The sequence below is a fragment of the Rhinopithecus bieti genome, unplaced genomic scaffold, assembly GCF_001698545.2.
Source record: "Rhinopithecus bieti isolate Rb0 unplaced genomic scaffold, ASM169854v2 scaffold_10264, whole genome shotgun sequence".
Classification (NCBI taxonomy): domain Eukaryota; kingdom Metazoa; phylum Chordata; class Mammalia; order Primates; family Cercopithecidae; genus Rhinopithecus; species Rhinopithecus bieti.
Window position 1 is genome coordinate 256,419 of NW_016806418.1, and position 12,139 is coordinate 268,557.

At 51.4% G+C, this 12,139-nt stretch overlaps 1 protein-coding gene across 1 annotated transcript in view; it reads left to right on the forward strand.

Moving 5' to 3' along the window:
* The window catches only part of CTU1 (cytosolic thiouridylase subunit 1), a 22,320-nt gene extending 11,876 nt beyond the window's left edge, over positions 1 to 10,444 (forward strand). Inside the window, exon 4 of the mRNA XM_017876490.1 lies at positions 10,386 to 10,444. Coding sequence (XP_017731979.1) covers positions 10,386 to 10,444 — 59 coding nt within the window. The remainder of the gene's footprint in view (positions 1 to 10,385) is intronic.
* Positions 10,445 to 12,139: the final 1,695 nt, after the last annotated feature.

Here is a 12,139-nt window from a genome sequence, read left to right on the forward strand (position 1 = left end):
GATCACGAGGTCAGGAGATCGAGACCATCCTGGCTAACACGGTGAAACCCCGTCTCTACTAAAAAAATACAAAAAACTAGCCGGGCGAGGTGGCGGGCGCCTGTAGTCCCAGCTACTCGGGAGGCTGAGGCAGGAGAATGGCGTAAACCCGGGAGGCGGAGTTTGCAGTGAGCTGAGATCTGGCCACTGCACTCCAGCCTGGGTGACAGAGCGAGACTCCTTCTCAAAAAAAAAAAAGAAAAAAAAGAGTGATGACAGGTCTTTGGAGGGCTTTGGTCCCAGCAGTGGGTCCAATTTCCATTTCCTAAAAGTTACTCCAGCTGCTGTGAGGAGAATGAGCTGTAGGGGGTGCAAGATGATCAAGATCAATTGCATAGGATGACGCTTGTGTGCCAGTCCTGGTGCCAAGTGTGCCTGCCTTCCTCATTAGCTCAGTGACATGAGGAGTGGGTTTTCAGCAACAATGTTTTTTTAAGTGGTACGGAGAAGGAAAAAGTTTTTTATTTTTTAATATTATTTTATTTTTCCATAAGTTATTGGGGTACAGGTGGTATTTGGTTGCATGAATAAGTTCTTTAGTGGTGATTTGTGAAATCCTGGTGCACCCATCACCCGAGCAGTATACACTGCACCATATTTGTTGTCTTTTATCCCTCTTCCCCCTCCCACTCTTCCCCCAAATCCCCAAAGTCCACTGTATCATTCTTATGCCTTTGCATCCTCATAGCTTAGCTCCCACATATCAGTGAGAACATAGGATGTTTGGCTTTCCATTCCTGAGTTACTTCACTTAGAATAATAGTCTCCAGTCTCATTCTGGTCATTGCAAATGCGGTTAATTCATTCGTTTGTATGGCCGAGTAGTATTCCATCGTATATATATACACCACAGTTTCTTTATCCACTCATTGATTGATGGGCATTTGGGTTGGTTCCTTCAGCACCAATTTTATGAAGGATGAACAACCCATAGAGGTGAAGTAAGTTGCCCAGGGCCACACTGCAGCAAATCAGCAAAGGAGCTGGGGCTCTGGACACTTTGGCTGGGCTGCCTGCTGGAAGCCAGGGGACCTAGGTTCCTGTTGCTGATGTGCCAGGGATTTACCATGTGGCTTTGGGCAAGGGACCATTTCCCTTTGGTCCGTTGGAGTTTCTCCGTCTGCATGGGGCGGGGGAGGCGGGCAGTGGGTTAGATTTCTTTTGTGGTTTAAGGCACTCTCTAATTGAAAATGCAAACCGTATGTATAATTTAAAATCTTCTCATAGCCGTATTTTTAGAGAAGGGTCACAAGTGACATTTAAATAAATCTATTTGACCCACTTATACAAAAATTATAATTTTAATATATAATCAGTATGTTAAAACTTAAGTGAGTTGTTTTTTTGTTTTGTTTTGTTTTGTTTGAGATGGAGTCTGACTGTCGCCCAGGCTGGAGTGCAGTGGCCTAATCTTGGTATAATCTCGGCAAGCTCCACCTCCCGAATTCACGCCATTCTCCTGCCTCAGCCTCCCGAGTAGCTGGGACTACAGGCATCCGCCACCATGCGTGGTTAATTTTTTGTAGTTTTAGTAGAGACGGGGTTTCATCGTGTTAGCCAGGATAGTCTCCATCTCCTGACCTTGTGATCCACCCGCCTCAGCCTCCCAAAGTGCTGGGATTACAGGCGTGAGCCACTGCGCCCAGCCGCAAGATGTTTTATACATGTTTTTTCATATAGAGTTTTCGAAATTCAGTGTGTGTGTTACACTTCCAACCCATCTCAATCCAGACTCCCCACAGTTCAGCCGCCACATGGGACTCGTGGACGCTCCACTGGACTGCGCAGGTTTGCCATGTGCTTCCTAGACCCAGACTGCCTGAGTTCAGAGTCAAGCTCTGCCTGGCGAACTGCGTGACCTTGAGCAGGTTCCTCGGCTGTACAGTGTGGGGAGGAACGGTACTTCCGCCCTGTGGTTATTGTTAATGAATACATATCAGTGCTTAGAAGAGCGCCTGGCATTTAGTGAGTGCTTGCCCTCCCTCTTAGCCTGGGCTTGCAGCCTTGCTCATGGGGTACTCTGAAGAGCTGGGGTACTGGATGCGGTGGCTCACGCCTGAAATCCCAGCACTTTGGGAGCCGAAGCAGGCAGATCACTTGAGGTCAGGAGTTCGAGGCGGAACCCTGCCTCTACTAAAAACACAAAAATTAGCCAGGCGGGCTGGCAGGTGGCTGTAATCCCAGTCACCCAGGAGGCTGAGGCTTGAACCCTGGAGGCGGAGGTTGCAGTGAACCGTGATCTGGAGATCTGGCCACTGCATTCCAGCCTGGGCGACAGAGCCAGGCTCAGTCTCAAAAAATAAAATAAAATAGGCCAGGCGCAGTGGCTCATGCCTGTAATCCCAGCACTTTGGGAGGCCCAGGCAGGAGAATCACGAGGTCAGGAGACCGAGACCATCCTGGCTAACACGCTGAAACCCCGTCTTTACTAAAAATACAAAAAATTAGCCGGCGTGGTGGTGGGTGCCTGTAGTCCCAGCTACTCCGGAGGCTGAGGCAGGAGACTGGTGTGAACTCGGGAGGTGGAGCTTGCAGTGAGCCGAGATGGCGCCACTGTACTCCAGCCTGGGCGACAGCAAGACTCTTTCTTTAAATAAATAAATAAATAAATAAATAAATAAATGAAAATGAAAATGCTGGGGGAAGGTGTTCTTTTCGTCTCTGGCCACAAGAGGTCGCTGTGACCTCGCCTGTGCAGCCAGTGGTCATTGACAGCAAAGCCAGGTCTCCCCTTCCCCTGCCCAGACTGGTAGCTCAGGCGTCTCTGGCCACCTGTCCATTGGTCTCTGAGCCATTCCTCAAGGGTGAGAGACACAGGTTGGCAGAGATCTTAAGGTCCCGTATAAACACCGGACACTCCTTGACCTCAAGACCCCTGTGTCATCCACTCAACAAATACTTTTTGAGCATGTGATTTGTGACAGCAGTGAACAGAACAAAACCATGCCCTGAAGGGAGAGACCAAAAAAAAAAAAAAAAAAACCCAGAAAAATAAGTCAAATATGTGGTATGTTAGATGGTGATAATCACTTCTATTTAAGTAGGAAGGACAGGGGAGGCTTCAAGGAGGAGATATTCAGGGAAAGGTGTAGGGTGAGGCAGAGAGCACTGGGGTGGGGGGTCTCGGGGCAAAGTGCTCCTGGCAGGAAACAGCAAGTGCAAACTCTGAGATTGAGGGAAAAAGCAGAGGGGGCAGGTGGAGGAGAGAGGTGAGAGGGAGAGGCGACTTTGGCTTGGCCTTTGGTTCTGAGCAATGCAGAAGCCATGGAGGATATTTGAGCAAAGGAGGGATACTGATCACCCCTTTATTCACGCAGCAAACATTTCCTGACACCTCCTTGGAGCTGGCGGGCCCTGTGCAGGGCGGTGGGGCAATGCAGCTGAGTCAGCCCTGGTCCCTGCCCTCAATGGGCTCCCTGTCTGGCAGCAGAGGCGGGCAGCGACACTGGCAAGTCAAGACCCAGAGGGATACGTGCCACAGTGGGGCTTAGGAGGAACACAGGGGAGGCCCAAGGTGGGGCTTCTAACTCAGCGTGGTGCGTCATGGAATGAATGCTTCCTGAAAGAGGTAATGTTTAAACCAGGAGCTGGAGATGAGTAAGAATGAGCACAGGAAAGGGCGAGATGGGGACAAACGTGCAAGGCAGAGAGAACGGCAGGCACAGAGGCCTGCAGGCATGGGAGCCCCGAGTCCCTGCGAGGCTTTGCCGCTCCTCGTGCAGAATGGTGAAGGGAGCGGCCAGCCCTCCATAAAGCGCTGGAATTCTTCTGGCCGGGATGGGGCCCTAGGGAGGGTTAGAGCAGACAGGGCCAGCTCTGGGTGTCAGAAAGATTCCTCTGGGGCCATGTCCAGGAAGGACTGGAGTAGGGAAGATTCTGAGGCAGGAGGCCAGGGAGAGCCCTGGGACAAAGGTCTGGGGATGGATTTGGTAGCCAAAACTGGGGCAGTGGCAAGGGTGTCAGGATGGTGAGAACGGATGTGAGGGCTATTTAAGAAGTCCTCACCAACAGCTGGGAACCCTCCTCAATGCTGAGAGTTATGTGTACTGAAAGGCAGTGGAAATCCAAGAGACGTTTCTCCCAAGCAGACTGAACAAAAACAACAGCAACAAAAAGATGTTCGCCACGTATGCCGGTGGCCATGGTAAATCCGGGAGATTCTTTTGCTGAAGGAGGAAGGTTTAGTCAATATGGAGGGCAGGGGCAGGGAGCTGCTGAGGCTGGAGGCCCAAGTGAACACAGACGGTCCTTTAGCTAAACAGGAGGCCCCAGTCTTCATGGGGACAAAGGGACTTTTGCTGTGGCCCGTGTTCTCGGCAAACACAGCCCCTACATAAACACAACTGAAGGTGGCAGTGGAGCGAAGCACCAACGTCTCATCCGATCGGGTCCGAAGCATTCTTCCCGCTGCAGGGATTTGGAGCCGGAGCCCAGTCTCAGAAAGACGGGCTTCCCCATCTTCCACCTGTGTGCTCTCCTGGGGCTGGGTCATTAGAGATCACTGTCAGGTCTGAGGAGGTGGGAACACTGAGTGCAGAGATTCTGGAGAAAAGCAGAGATTCTAAACAGGCTCTGAGATCATCTTCCTCCTTCAGCCTGTTTACATAGAGCCCCTGCCACATACCAGGTAGCAGACGTGGCACCAGGGATTCAGCAACAAGATAAACAAGGTCCCTGCCCTCGCGAAGCCTCAGTTCTAATGAGAGACGTCTCTTCCTTCCACAAAGGTTTACTGAGCGCCTCCTATGTGCCAGGGCATAGGGGCAGGTAAAGCCGGTGAAAATCCCTGTGCTGTCAGGGTTGGCACTCAAGTGGTGGGGGAGAGACGACATAAGAGTAAGAAAGTAAATAAATAAAACATGAGAGACATCCGACAGTGATAAACACCATAGAGAGGAAGAAAACCAGCAATAATAATAAACAAGGAAGCAAACAGATAGAGCAATTACAGATTGAAATAAGGTGTAGGTAGGAAACCCACAAGAAGCCGAGATAGAAACTGGAAGGGAATATGCCAGCTCTAGAGAAGGTGGTCAGGAGATGACCTTTAAGCTGAAATCTGAAGGAAGATCACAGGCAGAGTGGTGGGAAGCGTGTCCCAGGCAGAGGGAACAGCAAAGGCCAAGCCTCTAAGTTGGGAAAGCACCTCCCGTGTTGAGAAGATGGAAGAAGTTCAAGGGGAGCAGAGGCACAGTACACAATGGAGTGTGATGAGGTTGGGAGGATGGACAGAAGCCAGACACCGAGTGCCTTGGAGGCATTTGGGTTTTATTATAATTGCAGTGGGGACTCACAGATGGGTTTTAAGCAGGTTTTAACATGATACTGTTTTAAGAAGACGTTGGCTGCTGAATAGAGAATGGACTTAGCAGGGCGAGGGAGGGAGGGGTTGGGGGTCGAGGCTGGAAGCAGCGAGACCAGTTTGGATGCTCTTGCACCTGTGTAGGTGAGAGATAAGGGTGACTTGGAAGAGGGTGACTGAGAGGAGACAAGTGGGCGGATTCTTTCCTGTGTACTTTGGAGCTAAGTGACAGGAGCTGCCAGAATGGGAGATGAGAGTGAGGGAGGAATCAAGGACGCTACTAAGCGTCTTTGACCCAAGCACCTGGGGAGAGGATGCTAACTTAGAGGAGACACGGGGGTAAGGTTGGGGCACACCATGGAGCTTAAACAGAAATAAATGGGAGGTAATAGAGGGGGGATGGGGAGCAGGAATGTTCACTGCCCATCAGCCGAGCCTCAGGGGCCTCCAGCTTTGCACACAGAGGCTGCCTGGCACAAAGCAGTTTTCAGTGCCAGCTCAGAAACGTCTGAGAGATTCACCCGGAGAGAGTTTGGATCATCGACGACACACATGAGATCAGAAGCAGAGAGGCATCCAGTGAGTCTGGCTGGGGTTCAAATCCCAGCCTTTCCATGCCACGTTAGACAACTGACCTCATTTCTCTCCACTTCGTCATCTGTAAAATGGGTGTCATCGTGTCTCATGGGGCTGGTGGGAGAATTAAGGGAGACGTGGCACACAGTAGGCACTAGGAAAGTTGCCAACCAAAAGCCCATCAGGACCCGAGGGAAGACAGAGACGGGGGTCTGTCCACTCATCCCACGACCATTCACGGCGCGCACACTCACTCCAGGCCATTCTAGGAGCTGGGGACCCAGCAGGGAACGAGACAAACAAAACTCCCTGCCCTCGCTGACATGGAAACGGATCTGCAGACAGAGTGGCATGGTGTTTAACAGACGATGATCTGGGTTTGAGGCCTGGCTGTGCCACTTGCCCAGGTTACTTGTCTAAGGCCCAGTTTCCTCATCTATAACATGGTACTAATGAGAGTCCCTCGCCCCACAAGGCTTTCACGGGGATTAAATGTGAGAGGATGTATGTGAAGCCCTTGGTGACCGGCTCCATTGCTATGATAAGTGGACAGAGGGACAAGCACCGGCTGACACACGGAGTGGGGAGCTTCAGGAGAGAGGACCCCCCCAACTTTCAAAAATAGTACCCCCCAGCTTCTGCATCCCACTACCTCCACGTGGCCAGAGACCACCTCCCCCGCCATTGTTCCCACAGTCACACCCAACCTCTATCTCCATCCGGAAGGGCTCCACCTCTGAAACCACAAAATCCCACATCCCACTCCCTGACCACAGCCTCCCGTGCCTCTATGCTATGGTTGTCTGCACCATACCTGTTCTTCCACCTTAAAGACATCTGACCCTCCTCAGGCAGCCTCCCCACCAAGCCCCCTTGTCTCCACCCCCTGAGAACTTTAGGCTGAGTGCAATAAGCAGGTCACAAGAGGACAACTGTAATACGATTCCTTTGGGCCAGGTGCACTGGCTCACACCTTTAATCCCAGCACTTTGCGAGGCCAAGGCAGGAGGAGGATCACTTGAGCCCAGGAGTTCAAGAACAGCCCCAGAGTCCCCTCTGCCCTGGCGACCCTCAGCTCCCCAGTCCCAGCATCCCTCCCGCCATCACCCAGTCCTGCAGGCGCCTTCTCTTTGTCTACATCCAGGAAGTTGGAGGAAAAAAAAATCCACCAACTGCTGAGAGGGCGCCCCTTGAAACATGATCCTCAACGTCACCTGGGCCCCTTCGCCGCCACCCTCAGCCTTCCCAGCCCCACCCACCAAGGCCCCTTGAGATGAGCTGACTGACGTCTCCTGGGAAGAAACAAGCCACAGGACGGACCAGCCTCGACTTCCTGCCATCGGGCCCACACCCTACCCGCACCTGACCTGCCCTTTCCTTCTTCCTTCCTGAAACAATGGAAGAGGCGTCTGTCCCCATGTCTGGGGCTAATCCCACCACATCGCTGGTTGCACCATCCACTCCTTTGTTCTTGAACATTTCGTGAGGTGATTAAGAGCTCCTCACCTGGGTTCAAGTCATGGCGCCCCCATTCAGCGTTGTGTAACCTTGGCGAGTGGCTGAGCATTTCCGTCCAGGCTTCCTCCATCTGTACAATGAGGGGAGTAACAATACCGGAGGTACTTGCGAGCTCTCCCATGGCTAGGGGAAGGTGTCAGCGAGTTAATTCTCATGAAATTGTTCAAATCATGTTGGACACACACATTGGTGTGCAAATGAACTTGATAGTGGCCTTGGGAGACAACAGAGGAAGAGTTAAGAGCGTGGAGCGGAGGTTCGGACAGTCCTGGAGTCTCTGCTGCTTCCTGCACCTCCCAGCTGTGGGACCTTGGACAAGCCACCTCCTCTCTCAACCTCAGTTTCCCTGTCTGTAAAATGGGGACAAGACAGTGCGTCTCCTGAGGAGTCCAGACTTTCCATGACCTCACTGCCTTCATTGTTTATTCTCCCCTCACCCACTCAGCCCCCTACTGGCCATCTTGCAGTTCCCAAACCTACAGACCCCTTCCACTGCAGGTAGGCCCTTGGTGCCACCTTTTCATAGACCCGCATAACTTGTAGTGTCGTATATTGTATTTATTTATTTTCTTTTTCTTCCAGAATATAGAGATCACTAGGGCAAAGATTTTTTTTGGAAGGGGTGTGTATTGTGCTCATTGCTGTATCCTCTAGAACTATGAGGATGTACATAGTAGGTGCTTGATAAATATTTGCTGAAAAGAGGTGGGGGAGAAAAGGAAGGGAGATGGGAGAAGAGGGAGGGATGAAGGGAAAGAGGGAGGAAAACAAAGGGAAGACACTAACCCAGATAAAGAACTTGGCTGGTTAAACAGAATCTGGTCTATATACACAATGGAATAGCATTCAGCCTTAAAAAAGGAAAGAAGTCCTGGCACATGCTACAACGTGGATGAATGTTGAGAACATTAGGTTGAGTGAAATAAGCCAGTCACAAGAGGACAAATATAGTATGATTCCTTTTGGCCAGGAGCAGTGGCTCACACCTGTAATCCCAGCACTTTGAGAGGCTGAGGTGGGAGGAGGATCACTTGAGCCCAGGAGTTCAAGACCAGCCTGGGCAGCATAGGGAGACCCCATCTCTAAAAAAAAAAAAAAAAAAAAAAAAAATTAATTAGCTGGGCATGGTGGTACACACCTGTAGTCCCAGCTACTCAGGAGGCTGAGGTGGGAGGATCACTTGAGCCCAGGAGATTGTGGCTGCAGTGAGCTATGACTCCACCACTGCACTCCAGCCTGGGTGATAGAGTAACACTTATCTCAAAAAAAAAAAAAAAAAGAAAAAATGCTGATTCCTACTGATTCCTATTATGTCAGGTACCTAGATCTAGAGTAGTGAAATTCATAAAGACAGAATGTAGAATGATTGTTGCCAGGGGCTGGGGGAGGGAGAAGCAGGGAGCTATCATTTAGTGGGTGCAGAATTTGGGGACAATGAAAATGTCTGGGGGAGTTACAGAGTAGTGATGGCTACACAGCAACGCGAATCTGCTGAATCCCATTGAACTGTACCTAAAAATGGTTAAAATGCTAGATTTTATGCTTTTTTTTTTTTTTTCTGGTAGATATGGAGCCTCACTCTCTCGCCCAGGCTGGAGTGCGGTGGTGCGATCTCGGCTCACTGCAACCTCTGCCTCCCGATTTCAAGCGATTCTCCTGCCTCAGCCTCCCAAGTAGCTGGGACTACAGGCGCGTGCCATCATGCCCAGCTAATTTCTTTTGTATTTTAGTAGAGACAGGGATTCACCATGTTGCCCAGGCTGGTCTCAAAACTCCTGAACTCTTTGGCTTCCCAAAGTGCTAGGATTACAGGCGTGAGCCACTGCGCCCGGCCTATGCTATGTTTATTTTACAACAATTAAAAAATTGTAAAATTTTCTTAAAGTTTAAACATTTTTAAAAAGGTCTCATCTGTCAGGCACAGTGGCTCACGCCTGTAATCCCAACACTGGGAGGCCGAGGTGGGTGGATCACCTGAGGTCAGGAGTTTGAGACCAGCCTGGCCAACATGGTGAAACCCCGCCTCTACTAAAAATACAAAATTTAGCCAGGTGTGGTGGTGTGCGTCTGTAGTCCCAGCTACTCGAGAGGCTGAGGCAACAGAATTGCTTGAACCCAGGAGGCAGAGGTTGCAGTGAGCCGAGATCTCGCCACTACACTCCAGCCTGGGTGACAGAGTGAGACTCCGTCTCAAACCAAAAACAAAACAACAAAAAAAGGTTTCATCACAGTCCCTGGCTGTGCTGAGCACAGAATACATGTGACTGATTGTTTTTGTTCCAAGTGCCATCCGGGTTTTCCTTTCTTATAAACAGCCATCACTGTCAAGCACCCTTCTCCTCCCCTAACATCCAAGAGCTGTCTGCACCTATGGTCTTCTCTGCTCTGCCTAGCTTCTACCCCTAGCACACCACAAAAAACCTTTCTCTCCAGAATCACCCATCACCTGTCTTCCTTCCAGAGGCATCTGACCCCGCCCCGCCCCACCACTCCCTCATTTAAAAAATGCTCTCTGGCTGGGCACAGCACGCTGGCTCACGCCTGTGTAATCCCAGCACTTGGGGAGGCCAAGGCAGGCAAATCTCTTGAGCCCTGGAGACCAACCTGGGCTACATCGTGAGACCCCGTCTCTACAAAAAAATACAAAAATTAACTGGTTGTGGTAGCACATGCCTGTAGTCCCAGCCACTCAGGAGGCTGACGTAGGAGGACTGCTTGAGGCCAGGAGTTCAAGGCTGCAGTAAGCTGTGATTGCACCACTGCACTCCAGTCTGGGCAAGAGTGAGACCCTGTTTAAAAAGAAAAAGAAAAGCTCTCAACTTTCCTGACACTGCTCCCTCCTGGTGTCCCTCTTAGCTCTTCAATCACTCCTACCCCTGGGGTAAATGCTTCTCATCCCCTGAGCTGTGAGTCTTCAGTGGGGTCCTCTCACCGTATACCCTCTCCCCAGGTGGGCTCCACACCGCTGGTGTCCAGCGCCATCTGTGCCATGACGCTCCATCACGCTGAGCTCCAGACCTGAGTATCCCAAAGGACTCTGCTCTCCCCTACTCAGGATCATGCCACCACCCCCGCTGCAGCGCCAGGGCCCTACCCATCTCAGGGCCCTGGTCACTCCTCTCTCCTATGCTCTGGGCTCTCTCACCATCCTCCTGCCCCACCATCCCTACTCGAAACCGCTCACCTCCCTGCTACCCTGTCCACACACTGTCGGTCCTCCCTGGCAAACTCCTATTCATCTGCAGAACACAGCTAAGACAGCCGCTCCTCCTGGAACCCTTTCCCACACCTGAGGCTCCATCCAGCCCCTCAACCTCCTCCGGGGGAGCACATGTAACACCAGATGGAGTTTCCTGTGGCCCCGCTGGCCTGTCTCACCAGACCGTGAGTTCACACAGGAGCAGCGACTGAGGCCCTGTGTTCATTCATTCGTTAGATCTTTTTCGATGCCCATGGCACAGCAAACAAGATCATGCCAAGCAGGTGGTAGAGTGGTGGAGCGAGATACCCCGGGAACCTAGAATGTGGTGGGAAGAGGACCCAGCAACCCGGCCACACCACGGCGGGCGCTGAGGGCCGGGGTGGGGGCGGCAGGTCCTTGGGAGTCACGGGCTGTGAACTGGGTCTCATCGGCTACATCTCCAGCTGTGTCCCTACCTTTGAGCTGAAGGCCTTGGGGAGCCTTCCAGGCATTCTGTACCCTGGCTCAGGCTCTGCATAAACACAAGAACCCCCTCTTTATTTGTTTGTTTGTTTGTTTATTTTGAGACGGAGTCTCACTCTGTCACCCAGGCTGGAGTGAAGTGGGTCAGTCTTGGCTCACTGCAGCCTCTGCTTCCCAGGTTCAAGCGATTCTCCTGCCTCAGCCTCCTGAGTAGCTGGGGCTACAGGCACCCACCACCACGCCCGGCTCATTTTTTTTTTTTTTTTTGTATTTTTAGTAGAGACTGGGTTTTACCATGTTGGCCAGGCTGGTCTTGAACTCCTGACCTCAGGTGATCCACCCGCCTTGGCCTCCCAAAGTGCTGGGATTACAGGCGTGAGTCACCATGCCTGCCCACCCCCTGCCCACCCTTTAAAGAAAGGATTCTCTTGGATCCCAGGGATAGAGTGGCGTAAAGGAGCCGCTCTCGGGCTCCTGGGGGTTGACCAAGGCCTTCTGCTTAAGTAGAGTGTTCTTTTCAGGAATAGGGAGACCTTATGTTTACAAGGAAATTCTGTTTTATTTTTAACTTTTTCCTTTGAGATAATTACAGACTCACAGGAGACTACACACATAGTGCAGGGAATCTCCCTCACCTACTTCCCCCCGTGGTGACACCTTGTGTAACTGTAGGTCCAGAATGGAAACCAGGAAATCAGCACAGAAACCAAACTATTAATGAGACTGCACTGTGGGTTCATTTTTCACACGCGTTTCTTTGCACGTGTGTGTGTGCGCGCGCATGTGGGCTTCTGTGTCTCTTTATCTCGTGTAGAATCGTGTAATCACCGCCACATCCAGCGCAGAGATGATTCGTCACCACAGAGCGGCTCCCTCCTGCTGCCCCATCCCTGGATCCCAAGAGAATCCTTTCTTAAAAGAGGGGTTCTTGCCGGGCGCGGTGGCTCACGCCTGTAATCCTTGCACTTTGGGAGCCCAAGGAGGGTGGATCATTTGAGGTCAGGAGTTTGAGACCAGACTGGCCAACATGGCGAAACTCC